Source organism: Pelobates fuscus, chromosome 1, assembly GCF_036172605.1.
Source record: "Pelobates fuscus isolate aPelFus1 chromosome 1, aPelFus1.pri, whole genome shotgun sequence".
In the NCBI taxonomy this organism is placed as follows: Eukaryota; Metazoa; Chordata; class Amphibia; order Anura; family Pelobatidae; genus Pelobates; species Pelobates fuscus.
Genome location: NC_086317.1, coordinates 455,042,840 through 455,065,647, shown reverse-complemented (window position 1 = coordinate 455,065,647; position 22,808 = coordinate 455,042,840). Strand labels below are relative to the sequence as shown.

The following is a 22,808-nucleotide window of genomic DNA, read 5'->3' as shown; positions in this document are numbered from 1 at the left end:
AGGGAATATGATATGCACAGGCAGAAAGGGGATTACAGAAGAAGGGTATCATGAAAGAGAGAGTGGGAAACATTTGTGGGTACATAAACCATTAGGACTACACAGTCTTCAACCAAAAAAAAAGAGAAAGAGAGGGGGTACCAGGAGAATATTGTAAGTGTCAAAAACCTTTGGCCTATGACAGTATTGTACTACATATTCTTATGATGTTCACGATCATTAATCCAGTCAGTGAACATAGTGGATGGGATAGCTATGCAATCTATGAGAGATGAGTAAGGGGTGCTACTCTGAAAATCAGAGTCACAAGGACCATCAGCATAAGCTGTTAAACAGCATGTTTTTGAAGATTACCAATATCTTAAGATGCCTTCTTTTGAAACTTCTCAAATTTTCAAGATGTAAGATTCATCATGACACCATAGCTCCAAAATTACAAACAATCAACACTCGAGACATTTGCCAATGCTGATTTTCTTGGACTGCCATATGCTTGCTTTGTTAATTTGTGCACCATGTTTTATTGCCATATCAGTCTCCCATATAAATATATACCAAGGTCTGAACATTGCTAAACAAAGTAACCTACCAAGTGCTTGATTAAACGTGTTACCATTTAATATTTACAATTTATAAAACATAACCGAGTTCACCACAGTGTCCTTTTTTACCAGCTGGGGGTAACAATATCACAGGATAACCTACAATGAAATACTCTAAGTAAAAGAAAATAATAATAATAATGTGAGAGCACATATACTGGCCAAACTTCACAGTCATTAAAGCTCCATGATCCTACCTCTATTATCTTCTCCTGTTCGCTGTTACAGAGAAAGGTTCCAAACAGACAGCTGTAGAGGTGATCCAAAATCGTTATAAGAAAATGTTCATTGAATTCAAAGGCATTCGGGAACTAAAGACAAAACCGAAAAGTATTTTCTTTTTTTTTTTTTTTAAAGTAAAACAATCCACTTATAAGTAGAAAAAAAGACGTTGATTTGTTTTTTCCAAATATTTCTTACATTTTGTTTATTCTTTAACCATTTAAAGGCCAATGTTATTTTTAGCTAACATCCCAGTCTGGTCTTTATAGACCCTGTGTCAGCACGGAATGCACTGCCTATCGAACACTAGCAGTTATGTACAGTATTCACATTAAGCACTGCATACAGCTCATCTGTCAGTCTGAGGCCAGTAAAAATAGCCCCAACTGACAAAAGGAGAGCCTGAGGTACTCACTGATACCTTGAACTCCCTGGTGTAAGTAGGGATTTAACCCTGTTCATATGGCATGTTCTATGGCTTCCTAACGGCGTTAAAGCCCATTCAGAAGAGGACTGCATGGAATGTCCTGACCCCCATATAGGTTAATTAAATCTCTGATTAGGCAAGCAGAGTAACACAGTAACCAGTCTAGTACTGTCTGAAAACAAATGTGTCATTGTATGCTTCTGTTAAAGAAAATCAAAAAGCCACAAGAGATCAGATAAAGCGAAGGTAAAAAAAACACTTTAGGAGAGACTTATTAGATGTCATGCTTTCATTATCTATAAAATCTCCCTTATTACGTGGAAACTATATCTTGCTAAAAATCAAACAATAACACAGCTCTTAATCATGTACTGCCGTGCATCAGGTAAACAGTGGATCAGGGCTTACCTGCCTAGTCATCTGCCAGACACAGTCGATAAACTGTAAGAATACTGGGGACTTGTCTGCATCAGCGTGGTTTTTATCTCCGTGACCAACTCTCTGGTTTGGGGAGAAAAAATATTTTATTAATATTCATGACCACTGTACACATGTATAATATGTATACAATATTATAAAAAAAAATAATTCATTGAGTAACAAAAACTGCCCTGGGCCCTATAAGTCTACCCCCCACCCAATACGTCCCCGACCCCCCCCCCACATGCAGACACACAGTCATGTAGACACACACATACATACATACAAACACACATACATACAGACGCGCTCACACACACAGAGACCCATACATACATACAGACACACATACATACATACATAGACATGTAGACACACACATACATACATACATACATACATACAGGCACACACACACACAGATACATACAGACACACACACACGCAAAATGTTTAAGTCACCCTCCTGTTTCCTACCTTTTAGATGCAGGAGGGTGACTTCCCTGGGTCCAGTGGTGGCCCAGCCTGATGTGAGTCAGAGTTCCCACTCTGACTCCCTCCTCTCTTCCTCCCGCGCGACTCACAGTGGTTGCTGGCAGGAAGTGACAGGGGCAGTCACTTCCTCCCTGCGTTCTGATATCGTCACAGGGGCCGGGTCGCGCTGTTAAAGCGCCACAGCGCTGACCGGGCCTCTCTGGATATTCATTGCCATCGGGGTGGCCCTAACAGCATGGACCACCCGATGGGCCCCTTAACGTGCGACCCCAGCCCCCTGGAGTGACGGGCCCGGTCGCAGCAGCGAACACTGCGACCACAGTACTTCCGCCACTGGATGCAGCCAATTGGACTGCCCACACACTGCATGCCATGAAAGGGTTTTCAATTGCTTCCCAACCAAATATAGTCTTCATAGAGGTTTATTTTTTATGCATTCTAGAAAACACTTATGCACACACAGACACACACAATTTTCTGTTATGTTTATACAACTTTTCAAACACAGTGAAGGAGTTTAAGCATGCGTGGGATAGGCATATGGCTATCCTAACTATAGATAAGGCCAGGGACTAATGGAAGGATTTATAAAAGTAGAGTAGACTAGATGGGCCGAATGGCTCTTATCTGCCGTCACAGTCTATGTTTCAAACCTTATGTTTTTATATAATATGCTTTTTTTTTTTTTACATACATTTGCATATTTAAACGTACAATTAAAGGTATCTGGTTTCTCTATGTTCACCTGGAGGAGTACAGAAGGCATGCAGAAATTATGAAGCTTTTCAGTAAGTGAGCACTAGGTATTAACTTGAACTTTGCTTGGGCGAGGTTTTAACTGACAGGGTGTGGGCTTTGTAATTTGCAATCAAATTAAAAACAAACAATACAATTGCATTGGAGATATAAAACCCCATACACGTGAATGGATAGCCTATAATAGGAATGGCAGAAAAGGGCTGTTGTCTGCATTAAAACAAAATTACTCACAAGACGGAACTGGTGCCCAAAACTAATCCACTCCTTCTCCACTAGGACTTCAAACCCCCTAATAGTCCTAAAGTAGCCATCGAGCATAAGCATGGCCAGTGATGTCAGCTGCGCAGTGCGATCCCATCCATCACTGCAGTGTACAACAACAGACGTTTTACCCGACTCCAATTTGTCAGCAATCCGCAAGGCACCGGCAAGGATGAGCTTTAAAGAAAAAGAGGAAAGAAAGGTTTAAAAATCTAGAAAATATAAAGAAAGGTATATTATGTCTTAATATTAACATTTCAAATATATGGTACAGGAAAGATAGCAGTGTGACAGATTACGTGAATGTTTCATGAAATTTAATATAAAAAAAAAAAAAAAAAACCCAGAGGAAGCTAGCAGCCTGATAGGCATTCAGTAGGGTATTTATAAATCCACAGACAGAAGACGATACACAGGTACCCCACAAGTCCACATTATATCCCTCTGTTTTCTGATGGTGTTTTCTAGTAGTGTTGGAAAAGCAAACCAGGCCACACGTGTACAGGATGCAAATGTAATTACATGTATGATATGTAACTGTAAGGCACACCTCATCAATAGAACAACAGAAGCAGCTGAAAACTACAACTGTAATGCATTGTTGACTGTCACCCCCTCCCCCTCCCTTCTTACCTTCTGTAACCCCCCAATATGTGTGAAAATAAAAATTGTCAAAAAATAAATAAATAAATATATATATATTTTTTTTTTTTAAAACGCATTCTGGAGAGTCAATATGTGAGATATATTATAGAGTAAGCTTGTAGAAACAGCACTCCCAACACTTAATAGAATACACAGCTTCTGACTGGTGTGAAACGGCTTCATATGAAACCATAGAAACCACAACACCATAGGCTAATTACAGTTTAGTTAATTTTGCTTCATTGTTTTTCACTTTCGTAATTTCAGCTTTGTCCATTTATTTGTTCATTTATTTAAATGTTGGCATATTTATTTGTTCTGTTCTTTGGCTGTCTGTTTTGTTTTGTACAATTGACATCCAATTACTCTCCAAAATAATTAAATAAAAATAGTCACACTTATGTAATTATTTCTAGAATGTTTTGCATTAGATTTAACTTCATTGTGTACACAGCTTGTACTAATGTTTTTTTTTTTTGGGGGGGGGGGGGGGGGGGTTTCATTCAAAATGTTGGTTCTCGTACATACATGCACAAACACAAGCTCACTACACACATCTCACTATACATAAGCTCCCCGATAAACACAAGATTACACAGTTTACTGACATGCACACAATGTCACTTCACATGAGCTCACTGACACATTCACAAGCTCACTGACACATTCACAAGCTCACTCACAGACACACAAGTTCACTACTAAAAAAAAAAAAATCACAACACAGAAGCTCACCCACAGACAGACACAGAAAAATCATTAAACACCGCTCACTAAACGCAAACACACACACACACACACACCATAGGACTAGTGTGCCCAATTCCTTTGGCCCTAATTCCAAATCACCAACACAACACTGTCCTTATTTAGTAAAATGCTATGCCCAGTCAATCGGTGCCACTCAGTGCCATGGGAATCATAATTAGAAGATGAGATTTTAAGGTTAGACAATCCTCGTTTAACAGAATATATGAGAGTGACAGGTCTTTTAAAGGTACACTTCAGGCACCATAACAATTCCATCGGAATGATTGATCTAATCCCTGAGCTTCTGCTCTATCTCTGAGGCTTCAATCAGAAAGCCTCAGACTGGGCACCACTAATAGGCTGGGAGCGTCAGTTGATATCAGCCTATCAGAAGCCCCCCCCACTCACAAATTGAGTGAAAAATGTGTGCTTTCAGCGTCAGAGGCCTCTTGATTGAATCCTTGGACGTACAACGGAAGTTCAGGGGCATGGCATAAGATTGAAGAATTTCAGGTTAAAACGTTTGTTAATGGTTTAACTCGATGGAGTAAGCCAGTGCCCAGGAACTTAATTCTGATGACGGAATACCTATGTTTGTTCTACCTTGATATGTTCTAACCAGTGAGTGGACTCCAAGTTGGAAAGCCAGTTTGATTCCTGAATTATCGGGTAAGAAATCTCTTTCAGTTTCCTTTGAGACTCCCTCATTACATGGATATTGTGGATGTCCAGGAAGACCAGCTCTGCATTCTGATATGCATCCTCACTTTCAAACCCTCCACCTTTGGCCTAAATATTAACATTAATGGAGAAAGGATTAGTATGTACAAGTCTCAACAAAAACACATCTTAATACACAAAATGAAACACTACAGCAACCCTGAGAATTAGGCCCAAATTACCTAACATTTACATCTATTATATTAAATACACTGTGGTGATCTCTATTAAGGGATATAAGGAAAAAAAATAAGTATGTAAGTTTTTATTAAATTATTTACTAAAGTGAGAATTCAAAGTGTACTTCACATTTAAGGCCAGATTAGCCAAAAAAAAAAAAAAAAAACATTGTTGAACTTTCAATCTCAGCTATATTGATCTTACATTTCATAGAAACATAAATGTGACGCAGATATGAACCATTTGGCCCAGGGGTAGGCTGGGACGGGAGCAATTGTCCCCCCAGCCGCCCTAAACCCAGGGCCGCCAACATCCAGCAAAAATAGGAAAAATCCGAATCCCCTGCCTCTGGTTCCAGCCCCGCCTCTGGCTTGGGACTCAGAGTTTTCAACTTACCTCTCTCCCTGCAGCCAGTGTAGTCGGCCAGCCTCTCCTGATGATGTCAGGAGGAGGGGGCGTGACTTTCACTGCTCTTCACCCAGGACCTCTGGGGAGTCTGGAAGAAGAGCAGAGGAAGTCACGCCCCCTCCTCCTGACATCATCAGGAGTGGCCGGCCAACTACACTGACTGCTGGCTGCTCCTGCCCACCCCTCCCTACCCTAAGGTAAGACTCAGGGAGGGGGAGAATTCAATTCAATGTGGATGCATGGAATAGCCTTCCAACTCATGTGGTAGAGGTTACCACAGTGAAGGAGTTTAAGCATGCGTGAGATAGGCATAAGGCTATCCTAGCTATAAGATAAGGTCAGGGACTAATGAAAGTATTTAGAAAATGTGGTAGACTAGATGGGCCAAATCAGGGGAGGGCTGGCAGCCTTAGGCCTGGGGGGAAAATCCAGTCAAGAAGCCCATTGCACCAAGAGGAGAGTAAAACACCTGATTGAAAAGGGGGGGGGCAATCATCTAAACAGACACACTTGCTGATTTGACACACACTAACAAACACACAATCACTGACAGGCACACACACAGTTACAAACATACTACACACACACACAGACATACTGACACACACACACAGACATACTGACACACACACACACACACACAGACATACTGACACACACACACACACACACACACACACACACACATACATACATACAGACATACTGACACAAACACACACAGACATACTGACACAAACACACACAGACATACTGGCACACACACACACAGACATACTGGCACACACACACACAGACATACTAGCACACACACACACAGACATACTGGCACACACACACAGACATACTGGCACACACACACAGACATACTGGCACACACACACATACTGGCACACACACACATACTGGCACACACACACACACACACACACACACATACTGGCACACACTTTACGCTTTTAAAGTAGACAGGGGCTGAGGAAGGGGACAGGGCTGTAAATGGGGGGGTTATGGGCTGAAGTAGGTTGATGGCTACAATTTGGGAAAGAGGCTATGGTGTTGGTGATATGGGTTAAAATTGTGGGAGACAAGCTGTAGTGAGGACAGCGGCAGGGGAGGGGGGGAGGGCATGGGCAGGCTGGGAATGGGTGCAATTGCCCCCCAGGCTGCCCTAAATCCAGGGCCGCCTGCATCCCAAAAAAGGAAAAATCCCTGCCTCTGGTTTTTCAACTTACCTCACTCTCCCTGCAGCCAGTGTAGTCGGCCAGCCTCTCCTGATGATGTCAGGAGGAGGGCGCGTGACTTTCACTGCTCTTCTCCCAGGACCACTGGGGAGTCTGGGACAACATCATCAGGAGAAGCCGGCCGACTCCACTGGCTGCTGCTCCTAATCACACCTACTTAACAGAACGGTTTTTAACACATTACTAAAATTAACACAGACTGCTTAATAATACATTTCTAGAACATCTAATGTGCAAGGTGCCCTGTGGATGGACATCACTGATTTAAATGGACATACCTTATTCGCCACAGCATTGACACTAGGCCTTGCATCAAATATAAATATTTTGTGAGAGTGAGCATTGGCATCCATGATTGACTGTAAGTACTTTTCATCTTCCTTGCTCCTTTTTCCATTGACTCCAACCATGGGTTGGCTACATCGAATTATAGCAGCCTGACTTTCTGGGTGAATCCACGAGAGCACCTGTGTTAAATATGAACTCCATTATTGAAAATATTACATGCTATATTAGAAAATAGACAGTGGTACACTATAGCTCCACACTTTTTGTTGCAGTAGAGAATTTGCATAAGTTAGCAATAATAAGATAAATTATTTTTTTTATATAATGCTATTTATATAATACTATTCTCCCCCGGGGAATTTAAACTGCTTAGTGCACTTTCAAATAAAATAATTCAGCAACTAATTAAAACATTTAATATTACCCAACTTTATCAAGCTAAGAAGAATTAAAGGTGTGAGGTGACTATCAAGAATGAAAACTGAAAACCTAAAGTTTTAACATGATCTACAACCGATGTGTTGGTTAGACTACAAGGTCTATCCACAAAAAGTCAAATGGGGACGAAGGGTAGGGCGGGCCGTCATGCTGACCGGTCGCATGCAGGAGAGGCTCCTGAGGGATTCTGTCATTTACGCTGAAAATCGCAGCTGCCGAACAATGTTTGGCACAGCAAAAAATAAAGAATTAAAAAAAAAAATATTTTAAAGTCAAAAGGGAGCAAAGCATAAAAATCCTAATCCCTGAGATTAGTTTCTGAACTAAATGTAGACTCAACTTGGGTAAACTAGAAATATTTTAGAGCTGCTCCATGATGTTCACACTTAAACAGAGTTTTTAGAGTTGCCCCTACATTAAAGGAACACTAATGTTGGAAATACAAATATTCCTGACGTAAGAGTGTTGTACTGCCCAGTTAGAATATCAAGCCTTTGAAAAAGTCAGAAAATAATGCATTTTGCTTATTGTCTGTGCCCGGTAGTGCTTGTCTCAATGTGCCCATCAATCCTCTTCTGGCTGAGATCAGTAGTGCTGATGGTCTTAACCATTACAATAATTCCTCATAGGGAGGGAATGGGAAACTAGCATGCATGCATGCATGGCAATCACTGCATCTCATCATAGCATTGACTTAATTTATTTCAATGAGGAATGTTCGGCATCTCCTTACAGGACGGCAACCAGGAAGAGCCTCAAGTGACTGTCAGCACAGCATGATAGCCAATAGAGGTGGTCATAGGAGGCCAGAACATTTGTTAGTAACACTGCTGAGACTGCATGGACAGTCCCTCTGCCCCAGGGAACATTACATTAAGCTGTTGTGTTTCTGGTGCTTAGTGTCCCTTTAAGCAGAACTAAACGTTGGAGCTTAAAGCAACACTATAATGAAGTTGTTTTGTTGCACATATGCTGTCCTTTTTGTAAAACATTGCTATTTGTTCGAAGAGACATTTCTACTGTCTGTCACACAGACAGCCACAAGAGGGCACTTCCTACTTAAGACCTTTGAATATCGAAGCGTTTACTTTGTCCGCACGCCTACCATTATGATATCGAATACATCCAAAGATTCTTTGTGATTAGACGAGATGCATAATCACCAGATGCAGAGCAGTTTGCACTGAGGAGATTATCTCAGCACTATAATTTTAAAACTATATTCATTTAACATCAAAAGTTTTCCTGTAACGAAGATACTTCTGTGAAATCCATTGCTACCCAGCCCAGTTCTCTAAACCTCTCATTGCAGCCAAGCCCATTACCGTAGTTGACTTAACTCAACGAAAGGTGAGGGGCTGGGCTGTAGTTAGAAGAACCCTGTTTTGTTTGTCAAACTACTTTAGAACTGCTTGGAAAGTATGCTATATTTATCAGACTCAAGGCAAATACCCTAATATTGTTTACTGTAGCAGCCCTTAGAACACTCAGAAGATGATAATTTTTCAGAATCTCTGGTGGAATATGTTACGGTATATTACAGTTGATAAAATGGAGAGAAGATCAAGATCTGCTGCTTTAGCATATGTCAATCATTAGACTGAGCACTGCCTCCTATGCTAATTTTAAGAAAATGTCAATTTTGCCTTAATAAGCAAAATGGCATTAAACCCTAACAAATATAAAAAAAATATATAAAATAAATAAATAAATAAAAATATAACATGCACTTACTGGTACTCGATCTCTGGCTCGGAATGCAGATACCCTTCTTAGTTCCTCATCAGAAATATTTACAGGAACAACCAAAATAGCTGGATATGTGTCGCACAGATCATACCGCTCATTTATTTTTGAAATTCGCCAACTTTCATTAGGAATGCCCTAAATTAAAAAAAAACAAAACAAAAAAAAACGAAGTATTTACAATGTGCAACTGAAAAAAGAAACCCAACAAAATGATATAAAGAAAAGATTTACAAAACTCTAAGCACCCACACCACCAAAATCCATTGACCCTTTTTTCTGACAACGTATAATATTGCCATTTCTGTAAAATGGCAATGTTAACATCTACCTGAAACCGGACAGCAACTAGAGCCGCTTCCTCCGTCACATGCTTCAATTTTTGTCACAGAGTATCACCCTGCCAGACTTTACGATAACCCCAAGTAAAACGAAAAAGAACAGTATGTATGTTTATAATAAATCTGTCCAGTCAAGGAAAACAAATGAGTTTGAACCTGTGTAGAATAAATGATTACATGTAGTGTAAAAATAAATAGGCATCGTACGGAGACATTACTGTATGTACGAACTTGAACAAGTTCAAATGGTAAGAAATAGTCACCACATAATACTTTTATTGTGGCATAATAAAATCCCAGTGGTACTAGATATGAGCAGCATAATGACAAACCTGATTTATGCAGGAAGCACTTAATCATAGTTCAGTCATATATAGCAGTGCTCCCCAACCTTTTTATCGCCGCGGACCGGTAAACATTTGATAATTTTTCCGTGGCCCGCTTGTTTTGATTTAATAAGACAAAAAAAAAAAACACATACATAGTCAGAAAATCACAAACACAGTCACATAAAGACATAGACTCAAAATTGTGTGTATGTGTGTGTGAGCGGTGCAGTGTGTATGTGAGGGTGGCAGTGTGTGTGAGAGTTGCAGTGTGTGTGTGTTTGGGGCGGTGTGTGTATGGGGGGCAGTGTTTGCGGGGCAGTGTGTGTAGTGTGTGTATGGGGCAGTGTTTGGGGGCAGTGTGTGTAGTGTGTGTATGGGGCAGTGTTTGTGGGGCAGTGTGTGTAGTGTGTGTATGGGGGCAGTGTTTGCAGTGTGTGTATGGGGCAGTGTTTGGGGGCAGTGTGTATGGGGGCAGTGTGTGTAGTGTGTGTATGGGGGCAGTGTGTGTAGTGTGTGTATGGGGGAGTGTTTGTGGGGCAGTGTGTGTAGTGTGTGTATGGGGCAGTGTTTGTGGGGCAGTGTGTGTAGTGTGTGTATGGGGCAGTGTTTGTGGGGCAGTGTGTGTAGTGTGTGTATGGGGCAGTGTTTGTGGGGCTGAGTGTGTAGTGTGTGTATGGGGGCAGTGTGTGTAGTGTGTGTATGGGGGCAGTGTGTGTAGTGTGTGTATGGGGCAGTGTGTGTAGTGTGTGTATGGGGCAGTGTTTGTGGGGCTGTGTGTGTATGGGGCAGTGTTTGTGGGGCAGTGTGTGTAGTGTGTGTATGGGGCAGTGTTTGTGGGGCTGTGTGTGTAGTGTGTGTATGGGGCAGTGTTTGTGGGGCAGTGTGTGTAGTGTGTGTATGGGGCAGTGTTTGGGGGCAGTGTGTGTATGGGGGCAGTGTGTGTAGTGTGTGTATGGGGCAGTGTGTGTAGTGTGTGTATGGGGCAGTGTTTGTGGGGCTGTGTGTGTGGGGCAGTGTGTGTAGTGTGTGTATGGGGCAGTGTGTGTAGTGTGTGTATGGGGCAGTGTGTGTAGTGTGTGTATGGGTCAGTGTTTGTGGGGCAGTGTGTGTAGGGCTGTGTGTGTAGTGTGTGTATGGGGCAGTGTGTGTAGTGTGTGTATGGGGCAGTGTGTGTAGTGTGTGTATGGGGCAGTGTTTGTGGGGCAGTGTGTGTAGGGCTGTGTGTGTAGTGTGTGTATGGGGCAGTGTGTGTATGGGGGCAGTGTGTGTATGGGGAGTAAGGAGGGTAGGGAGGCTTTTTTTTATTTATTTAATTAAAAATAATATATTGGTGTCCCCCCTCCCTTCTTACCTTTACTGGGAGGAGGGGGGACATTTCTTAGTCCCTGGTGGTCCGGTGGGGATTCCCTGGTGGTCCGGTGGTGGTGAGATGAACTCTAGCCCAGTTACAGGGCTAGAGTTCACTCTCGCGAGATTTGGAGCGTTGCCGTGGTTACCGCGGCAACGCTCCAAATCTCGCGAGAGGAGGACCCGGAGGAGCTGCAGGTAAGAGCTCCTGGGTCCTCTCTCTCTCCCCTGCCGGTTGCCAGCACCGTGCCTGCGGACCGGGGAGGGAGATCTCTGATCTCCCCTCCGGTCCGCAGGCACATTGCAGGGCTGGCACTTGGGCAATGCCAGCCCTGCATTAGCCGGCAGGCTCGCACACCCCTGGGCGGCCCGGTACCGTTTGATCCACGGACCGGTACCGGTCCGCGGCCCGGGGGTTGGGGAACACTGATATATAGCATTTCCTATCCTGTATATCATACAACTTATACTGGCTCAATGGAAAATATCATGCATGAATAGACAAGAATTTTTATACACAACATTATTAAAGGGACACTATAGTCACCAGAACTACAGCTTATTGAATTTGTTCTGGTGAGTAGAATCATTACCTTCAGGCTTTTTTGCTGTAAGCCCTGTCTTTTCAGTGAAAATGCAGTGTTTACATTACAGCCTAGTGATAACTTCGCTGGCCACTCCTTAGATGGCTGTTAGAGATCCTTCCTGGGTCTTGGCTGCCTAAAATGCATCCAAACATTCAGTATCTCCTCCCTCTGCATCCAGACACTGAACTTTCCTCATAGAGATTCATTGATTCAATTCATCTCTATGAGGAGATGCTGATTGGCCAGGACTGTGTTTGAATCATGCTGGCTCTGCCCCTGATCTGCCTCTTTGTCAGTCTCAGCCAGTCCTAGGGGGAAGCATTGTGATTGGATCAGGCTACCACTTCTGATGAGGTCAGCAAGCAGTGGGCAGGTCAAAAGGAAACAGTGGCAAAGCATGCAGCTGCAGACTTAAATACAAGTAAGATTTAGGAGGCATAAGGGGACCAGGGTGGCTAGATTGTGGTTTTAACTCTATAGGGTCAGGAATACATGTTTGTGTTCCTGACCATATAGTGCTCCTTTAAATACTATTAAATGCACCTTACTTCTTTTTTGAATTATTGACCCATTTATGAAACAGCAAGTAACAAAAACAAACATACAAAGATGATGTACCTGCCGTCTGTATTCCATGATGGGATCATAAACCTTCCAACCATTCTCAGGGAATACTTCTTTGTAATCAAAAGCAAAGAGAGGCTGTAGAAGAAATCAAAGTTTCACAAAAGTTGTACTATGGAAGTTTGTTTTAGCAACATTGCATAAATAAATACATGTCATACTTTGCAACATGTCAGAAAAAAGTGTTTTTTATATTTTGTCAATATTGGTCATATTTCCATTATATTATAATTTTATAGCGACAGTATATTCTGCGGTTCTTTACAGCGGAGATACATAACTACAATTAAATGACAGACAACAAAATATTTACAGACATATAAGGTGCAGGGGCTGTCTATGCATCAGAATATACACATATCTTTCAACTCGTATAAATAATGAAAATATGCGGATAAAAAAAAGGAATGATTGCTATAAGTTCTGAAGATAAAACTTCCAAAAGTACTTATGGGTTAAACAAGTTTCCTTGAACATTTCTCTTGCACCTAAAATGCAGATCAAATCATTTTGATCATTTTTAAAGGAACACTTCAAGCACCAGCTGTATTGGTTATGGTGCAGAGTGTGTCATGATAGTTGCATAAGTAGTTGGATAATGTACAGGGTTGCCTACACTGCGTCTGGTCTTTGTAGCAGGAGAACTAAGATGTCACTGTATAGAAACATCGAATGTCACAGCAGTAAAGTTAGACTTGCTGATATTATTTTTAAACCTTTGTCCCTCTAATTTAAGACTATGTCCTCTTGCTGTGGTAGTTTTTCCTTTTTTATTCTTTATTTTTGTAGTGCAAAAGGTGAACAAACAGAGTAATATAGGAATAGACATATCAAGAGAAAATGGGAGTAACAATGATTATTCAACTATGTCCTGCTGGTAACACACTATTTTTGTGTGGACATGCAGATTAAACAAGGTAGATAACTTGCCCGATGGCATGATGAGTAAGAGACATCAGACTTTTAGAAAATTATTAAATGCCATGGACAGTGTAAAAAGAATGCCCAAGCATAAAACACACACACACATATTATTATATATATATATATATATATATATATATATATATAAAAACAGAGTAGCCTGGTAGCCTGGTCATACTTGTGCCCACCTGGGGGCCCCTCCTCAAGTTTAGTGGCAGTCCAGGAGCTGTCAGCGCGCCTAGAATAAATGAGCAAGAAAGGTATAACTAATAGAGACAAGCATAATAGAAGGGCTTCTGTGTGACTGCTGTAAGATGGTGCAACTCATCCTATATCTTCCATGAGTAATGCACAGTCACGTTTGAGCCAAGGATGCAGCTCCTCTTGTGGGGAGAGGGTCAGTACCCATGATGTTTTTCTTATTTTAAATATAGTACACTTCTTTTTTTGTTGATTTCTGCCATATCTCCCCTGTCTCATCTTTCCTCCAAGCTAAACATGTTAACCTTTCTTGTAAATTTTATTCTGCAACCCATGAACTAGTTTTGGAGCCCTTCTCTGAACCCTTTTCAAAGTATCAATATCCTTCTGAAGATATGGTCTCCAGTACTGCGTACAATACTCCAAGTGAGGTCTCACCAGTGTTCTGTACAATGGCATGAGCACTTCCCTCTTTCTACTGCTAATACCTCTCCCTATACATCCAAGCATTCTGTATAAAGTAAAGCAGGACTGCAATCAAATGGCTGAGAGAGTCACCTGAGTATGTTCCACCTGTGAGTGGAGTCTTGTACTGTCCTGCTTTGCTCAATAGAGCACCATGTCTTCTCCTGCTGGAGAAGATCGAATGTGTGGCAGGCACCCAGGGAAGTTGCCAAACCGTACCAAAAAGGTATGACATCTTAACATAGAAAAAGGTATGACATCTTAACATAGACATCTTAACAAAGGTATGACATCTTAACATATCAGTGCTTTAGGTAAAACACAAACTTGATATTTAGGCTCAGGAATGGTCATCCTATCATGCTTTATTAAACAGCTTGATAAAGTATGTACTTGGAATTCAGTGCACAGTAACTAGACAAATGTAAATTAATCTCTTACCAAACTATGATTTAATGGAAAGGCATATTTCACGAGGGACTCAAAGACAGATTTGCGAACACGTCCATCTGGTTTGAAAGCAAAACGTATGTTTCGCATATCCTAGAAAATGAAAAAACAAAGACAGTTTGTTACAAAGTCTTAAAGGGACATTAGTCCCAAAAGTCCCAATATGTCCATCGCTGATTTTAAAGGGCCAGTAGCAGCAATATAAATTATTACATGCCCAAATATAGTTTTTAAAGTGCAATATGTCCAGGGGCCATAGTCAGCGGGCAGGAGGCTAGCAACCAGGCTTCTCCAGTTCACAGTGGCGAAGTTGGTTTCGCCACACAGTTCGTTAAAAGAAAATCACATATAATGAAAATGAGGAAAATCATTAAAAGTTGCTCAACTCTAAAATTTCCCTAAGTGAACTGTTAAGCGGCATTTGCAGGCAGAACACAGGAAGAAACTCGTATCCCTTAAATGCTTACAAAGCAGATACATTGTTGATCTACAGCAGTATTTCCATTCATCAAACATACAACAGCTGCTATCAGTTTGCATCTAGCCCAGTTCAATGTTTTAATAACTGGTCTATGTGAAACGAACACTATAGGGTCAGGAACACAAACATGTATTCCTGACCCTATAGAGCTTGTGGCTCTGCCCATCATCTGCCTGCTTGGCTGACATCAGAAGTGATTCTCTGAGCCAATCACAATGCTTTTCCATAGCAAAGCATTAGATTGTCTGAGTTCATCAAGGAGGCAGATCAGTGCCAGAGCCAGCACAAGCCAAACACAGCCCTGGCCAGCCAGCATCTCCTCATAGAGATGAATTGAATCTATACAATGAGGTAAGTTCAGTGTCTCCATGCAGAGGGCGAAGACACTGAATGGCAGTCACAGTATGCAGCACTGCCCCAGGAGGCACCTGTATCTAGTTGTGCGTGCAGCATGGAGACGCTGTATGCTAAAATTTGTGTAACATTGATACAGTCTGCAACCAAACTGAAGTGGTTATAGTGATTAGAGATACATTTTAATGCATTACATAGAAAGTGCATTAAAGATATATGTAAAAACATAAAATAAAAAATAAAATAAAAAGATTCTCACATTTGAAATTCCTGCATTCTTTTGGAAAACAGGAAATAGCTATATCTTACTATACTTTTAAAAGAATTGTTGATTTTCCTCATAAGCAATACTATAGGCACCGCAAAAGTTTCTGTGGGCTGTACGTCTTTTGTCAGCATTCTATGAAACAAATCCATTAGTTGAGCTACAGCTCCCAGACCTCAGTCACGAAGTTATGTACAGCATTCTTGTAGCAAGTCAGGAAACACTGCAGGATGTAAAGTACCAACAGCAGAATTAAAACACCTGCATTATCAGTGTCACTGTTGTCCAACTTAGATCACATTGACGGCTGAGAGTACTGGGCTAGTCTGCAATCAGCAGTCTACACCAATGTTGGATGAAATGAATTCCGATAATACGTAAGTGTTAATTCTGCGTTATCAGGGCAGCCAACATTTGCGCTGTTTGACATTTATAAAAGGAAAAGGAGCTCTAGGCTTGAAGCTGTAAGGATTATGATGCTCAGAGATCCTCTTTAACTTATATTATATTGATTTTGAGGCATCTCTATAGCAATGCTGCCATATGATTTACCTTACACACAATTTCGACACCATGGGAATTCTCTCCACGACTGGAGGCTCCACCAATTTTTTCTATTCTGCTGATAACTCCAAGAGGGGCATCTAAAACTAAACGATGATCCTTAGAAAAAAGTAATAAATAGTGAGTCACAAAGATCAGTAATAAGCTCAAAGAAAGAACACTATATATGAAGGATAACCAGTACGTAAATAAAGGGGGCGCAATAACAACTTCATCTAAATGAAAAAGTATGTTTCTTTTCAAGTCAGTTTTAAGAATGGGGAGTCACTGATTGGCTGAGAGTGTAAGCTGACTGCTTTCGGCCAATCAGCAGTGCACGCTTCCTGGTAACTAAGATTCAGAAGCAGGATGCCGCTTGGGGCATTTTGGGGTTAAACTTTTTGAGAATGCTTTAATCCCTTAAGGTAAGAGTGCACCTGGGAGCCTCCTGTCACCATAACAAATGAATTTAGATGAACCTGTTATGGTGACTCAAGTGCCCCTTTAATATTATTTGATTTTAAGTAATTTTCTATCTTACAATACCTTTTTTTTTGGTTTCTTGAACAAAGGGATTAGAAGCGCCTGGTTTGTATCTCTGTCTATTAGTATCTAAACTGTATCTAATGTTTCTTATGAAATATATAACATCATGGTAATATGGAAAGAGAGAGGAGGCTGAAACAAGAACAGTTTGTATCAGTTTGTCTAGGACTGATTCAAAATGTTTGTCCTTCCCAGTAAAGCTTAAAAGGGAGACTCCAGAACCAATGCTACTTTAATGCATTTGATTGGTTTTGGTTTTAGGAATATGATGTATTTTTTTGGCATGCTCAAATCTTTAGAGTTTTTGCATAAAATAAATACATGTCTTGGAGAGTGCTCCACTATAAGCCTGCCTTTTTTAGCCACACCCCCTCACTCCAGAAAAATACTTCCTTATCAAACGTACGCACACAGCTCAACCTCTGAAAGTGCTTAATGATCTGAACTACAAAACAAACTGCGTTAGAAGGAGAGGACACCCAGGGATACATATAGTAAGGATATCACGCCCTGATTGCAGTTTATCTGACTCTCTGCAGCTAGGGTGTGAATTAAAAACAGCTCACTCAGTTCCGTTGGGGCTGAGACAGTTTTCATACCTTTAATAAGAAAGTCTTTATGGCATGGGGGGCATGGTTAAGAAGGCAGGCTTATTGCGCAACATTCTGTAAAACATTTATATTTTATGTGCAAAAACTATAAAGATTTACGCATGCAAATGAATACTGCATATTAATGAGGCCAAAATCTATCAAATGCATTAATGTTGTATTGATGCCCAGAGTGCCTCCTTAATGCCCTAGATTCATCATTAGCCATTTCATCATAACTAAGAATTACATTTTATATTTTGGCTGTAGTTACAATATTTCCAAAGACAAGTTATTACAAAGGAAGTCTAACCATAGGAAATCAGTGGACAGTAGTTACGTTGGAAGCTAATTGTTTTGAAAGGGAATCGTAGGGCAGTGATGGGGCTAACCCTAATTTAGAAATGTAAACGGAAAGCGGAAATACGCTGTCCTATGCTAGAAATAAATCATAAAACATATTTTTTTTAATAGTAGTTAATAAGAAAAGACACACATACACTAAACGACATGGACAAAAAAAATAAAGTGAGGGAACGCGAGTAAAATAATAAAGTCAGTAATCACTTATGGAACCTATAAATTTAGGATACACTTGCAATGAGTAGTGTATAGGCTAATAAGCCATTGAAGGATCCCAGGTTAAATTAACTCTGTGAAAAGGATATTGTTGCAATTGCATGTCTAAATTGTTATTACAAATGAAGAGTAAAACCGTAAGAGCAAGCAGAAACTAGTCAGGAGTAGAAAGATAAACTCTGTGCCTTCGAGGGCACCTATCAAATTAAATGAATAGTCTAACTACCTTGCAGCTAACAGAAAGACTAGTACAGGGAGTGCAGAATTATTAGGCAAGTTGTATTTTTGAGGATTAATTTTATTATTGAACAACAACCATGTTCTCAATGAACCCAAAAAACTCATTAATATCAAAGCTGAATATTTTTGGAAGTAGTTTTTAGTTTGTTTTTAGTTATAGCTATTTTAGGGGGATATCTGTGTGTGCAGGTGACTATTACTGTGCATAATTATTAGGCAACTTAACAAAAAACAAATATATACCCATTTCAATTATTTATTTTTACCAGTGAAACCAATATAACATCTGAGCATTCACAAATATAAATTTCTGACATTCAAAAACATAACAAAAACAAATCAGTGACCAATATAGCCACCTTTCTTTGCAAGGACACTCAAAAGCCTGCCATCCATGGATTCTGTCAGTGTTTTGATCTGTTCACCATCAACATTGCGAGCAGCAGCAACCACAGCCTCCCAGACACTGTTCAGAGAGGTGTACTGTTTTCCCTCCTTGTAAATCTCACATTTGATGATGGACCACAGGATCTCAATGGGGTTCAGATCAGGTGAACAAGGAAGCCATGTCATTAGATTTTCTTCTTTTATACCCTTTCTTGCCAGCCACGCTGTGGAGTACTTGGACGCGTGTGATGGAGCATTGTCCTGCATGAAAATCATGTTTTTCTTGAAGGATGCAGACTTCTTCCTGTACCACTGCTTGAAGACGGTGTCTTCCAGAAACTGGGAGTTGAGCTTGACTCCATCCTCAACCCGAAAAGGCCCCACAAGCTCATCTTTGATGATACCAGCCCAAACCAGTACTCCACCTCCACCTTGCTGGCGTCTGAGTCGGACTGGAGCTCTCTGCCCTTTACCAATCCATCCATCTGGCCCATCAAGACTCCCTCTCATTTCATCAGTCCATAAAACCTTAGAAAAATCAGTCTTGAGATATTTCTTGGCCCAGTCTTGACGTTCAGCTTGTGTGTCTTGTTCAGTGGTGGTCGTCTTTCAGCCTTTCTTACCTTGGCCATGTCTCTGAGTATTGCACACCTTGTGCTTTCGGGCATTCCAGTGATGTTGCAGCTCTGAAATATGGCCAAACTGGTGGCAAGTGGCATCTTGGCAGCTGCACGCTCGACTTTTCTCAGTTCATGGGCAGTTATTTTGCGCCTTGGTTTCTCCACACGCTTCTTGCGACCCTGTTGACTATTTTGAATGAAACGCTTGATTGTTCGATGATCACGCTTCAGAAGCTTTGCCATTTTAAGAGTGCTGCATCCCTCTGCAAGATATCTCACTATTTTTGACTTTTCTGAGCCTGTCAAGTCCTTCTTTTGACCCATTTTGCCAAAGGAAAGGAAGTTGCCTAATAATTATGCACACCTGATATAGGGTGTTGATGTCATTAGACCACACCCCTTCTCATTACAGAGATGCACATCACCTAATATGCTTAATTGGTAGTAGGCTTTCGAGCCTATACAGCTTGGAGTAAGACAACATGCATAAAGAGGATGATGTGGTCAAAATACTCATTTGCCTAATAATTCTGCACACAGTGTATAAAGAAAGAAAGATAAATCTGCGCGTTCAAGGGCACCTGTCACATTAAATAGCTAGTCTAACTGCCTAGAATGGTTTACGTTTAGGTTTTTTCGTTAATTATTTAAGTTCAGTATTTCTTTCCATCACCTTCTATTTAGGTAGCACTAGTAGACTCACTACAACCTAGATTTTGTGTATATATAGCTGCAGCAGTTAGTAGCGTTCTACAAACAGCTGTTTAGGTGATATTCCCTTTTATCTCATATGGTTACAAATCTCTGATTGTTGCTATTTTTTTCTCTGTTTGGGATACTGACTCTATTTTACTCTTTATTTGTAATAACAATTTAGACATGCAATTGCAACAATATCCTTTTCACAGAGTTAATTTAGCCTGGGATCCTTCAATAGCTTATCCGCCTATACTCATTGCAAGTGTATCCTAAATATATAGGTTCCATAAGTGATTACTGACTTTATTATTTTACTCACGTTCCCTAAATTTTTTTTGTCCACGTGGTTTAGTGTATGTGTGTGTCTTTTATTATTAACCACTATTAAAAGTTAAGTTTTATGATTTATCTCTAGCATAGGACAGCGTATTTCCGCTTTTCGTTTAACATTTTTATAAACAATTCTACTTCGGTTTATAAATTAGAAGAGAATTTCTAGCATGACTGGTAAATTTGCTGGTTACCTTGGAGGAAATAAATACTGATAGTATCATTTTAAAACACGATAAAATATAGTCCGGCTCCAACAATGACACCAACTGAATCAGGAAAGATCGTGTCTGCAGGAGGTGTCTAATAAAACACATCTGCTTGTGACCAATTCATTTCATTGGTAGCATTTCAGTTGCTGAGATAAAGGTTCCTAAGAACAAGGAGCTGTCACAATTGTGGGAGAAATACATTTGTCACAAGAAGAGAAATGCCCTTTTTCTTTTTGAAAGCCTCAGTTAAGATACACAGATAACTAAAATCAAGTAAGGCATAATGGCTTCAATGACAACCATTAAAGGTTTAGTAGACAAAGAAAAAAGTAGATTTATTTCTTACCCTTTCCAAGCTTTTGAAATATAGCCTGTAGTTTGTGACAGTGAAACTTCCCCGAATAGCTCCAGTGAATGGACAGATGTAAGCAACATCTTTGGCTACAAGTTAGAAATACAATATTAGCATGCAGCAAATAAAAAGTACACGCTATTTAAACGTAAATGAATGCACAAAAGGATAGATCACAAACACAGAGGATTCCAAAATAAAATAAAAAAAAATAAATAAAAAAAAAAAAAAACACCACCACAAAACAGTAAAAAAAAAAATTAATTAAAGCCAATATTGGGCCTTAAAATGTGACAACTCGCAACCTAAAAATAAACCAAACCTTGGATATCTTATATTGTAACATATTAGGAGTAAAACATAAACAGAAATCTGATGGTGCTATTGTAGTGAAAGTGAAGTGTTCTCTAAATGTCGATTTGAAAGTTGGTCAAAATATGTTCCAATTTATTAAAAAGTGTTTTAAAAGTAGTCTGAAAATCATTGCCCTTTTCTCTGCGTATTCTGATAGCTACTTTTTTACATCCCCATAATTATGTACCACCAATAAATACAGTGAATTGCCTGTTAAAAAATGATGACTGAGGAGCAAACTAATGAAGATTTATTTAATTTACTCAATTTTTCATATTCTCAGTATTTTAAAGGAACACTATAGGGTCAGGAACACAAACATGTATTCCTGACCCTGTAGTGTTAAAAACACCATCTAGCCCCCCTGGCCTCCCTAAATATAGTAAAATCTTATCTGTATTGCAGTCTGCTGCTGTTTGCTCTACCCCTGATCTGCTTCCTTGGCTAACATCATCAGAAGTTGTGATCTCAGCCAATCAAAATGATTTCCCATAGGAAACCGTTGGATTGGCTGAGAATGCCCAGGAGGCAGATCAGGGGCAGAGCCAGCACAAGCCAAACACAGCCCTGGCCAATCAGCATCTCCTCATAGAGATGCATTGAATCAATGCATCTCTATGAGGAAAGTTCAGTGTCTGCATGCAGAGGGTGGAGACACTGAATGGCAGTCACACTGTGCAGCACTGCCCCAGGAAGCACCTCTAGCAGCCATCTGAAGAGTGGCCAGTGGCCTAGGCTGTAATGTAAATACTGCATTTTCTCTGAAAAGGCAATTTTTTCTGCACAAAGCCTGAAGGGACTGATTATACTCACCAGAACAAATACATTAAGCTGTAGTTGTTTTGGTGACTATAGTGTCCTTTTAACAGTAACTTGGTAGTCATATTGCACTTAGCACAGAACATTCTATGGCAGTGATGGCGAACCTTTTTGAGCCCGAGTGCCCAAACCGCAATACATGCCAACTTTTTTTTCCTTAAAGTGCCATGCAATTGCGTGTGTATGGGGGGGGTGTGCGTGTGTGTGGGGGGTGCGTGTGTGTGTGGGGGGGGGGTGCGTGTGTGTGGGGGAGGGTGCTGTGTGTGTGTGGGGGAGGGTGCTGTGTGTGTGTGGGGGGGTGCTGTGTGTGTGTGTGTGGGGGTGCTGTGTGTGTGTGTGTGGGGGGGGGTGCTGTGTGTGGGGGGGGTGCTGGGTGTGTGTGGGGGGGTGCTGGGTGTGTGTGGGGGGGTGCTGGGTGTGTGTGGGGGGGTGCTGGGTGTGTGTGGGGGGGTGCTGGGTGTGTGTGGGGGGGGGTGCTGGGTGTGTGTGGGGGGGTGCTGGGTGTGTGTGGGGGGGTGCTGGGTGTGTGTGGGGGGGTGCTGGGTGTGTGGGGGGGTGCTGGGT

General features: G+C 40.9%; 1 protein-coding gene across 1 annotated transcript in view; it reads right to left on the bottom strand.

The window, feature by feature from the left end:
• MTMR2 (myotubularin related protein 2) overlaps window positions 1-22,808 on the bottom strand; it is a 38,742-nt gene that overhangs the window by 3,756 nt on the left and 12,178 nt on the right. The window contains exons 3-12 of the mRNA XM_063430546.1: window positions 21,066-21,160; window positions 16,526-16,636; window positions 14,865-14,966; window positions 12,828-12,911; window positions 9,594-9,743; window positions 7,412-7,600; window positions 5,185-5,370; window positions 3,157-3,363; window positions 1,660-1,752; window positions 800-913 (exon numbers count right to left, since the gene is read on the bottom strand). Coding sequence (XP_063286616.1) covers window positions 800-913; window positions 1,660-1,752; window positions 3,157-3,363; window positions 5,185-5,370; window positions 7,412-7,600; window positions 9,594-9,743; window positions 12,828-12,911; window positions 14,865-14,966; window positions 16,526-16,636; window positions 21,066-21,160 — 1,331 coding nt within the window. The remainder of the gene's footprint in view (window positions 1-799; window positions 914-1,659; window positions 1,753-3,156; window positions 3,364-5,184; window positions 5,371-7,411; window positions 7,601-9,593; window positions 9,744-12,827; window positions 12,912-14,864; window positions 14,967-16,525; window positions 16,637-21,065; window positions 21,161-22,808) is intronic.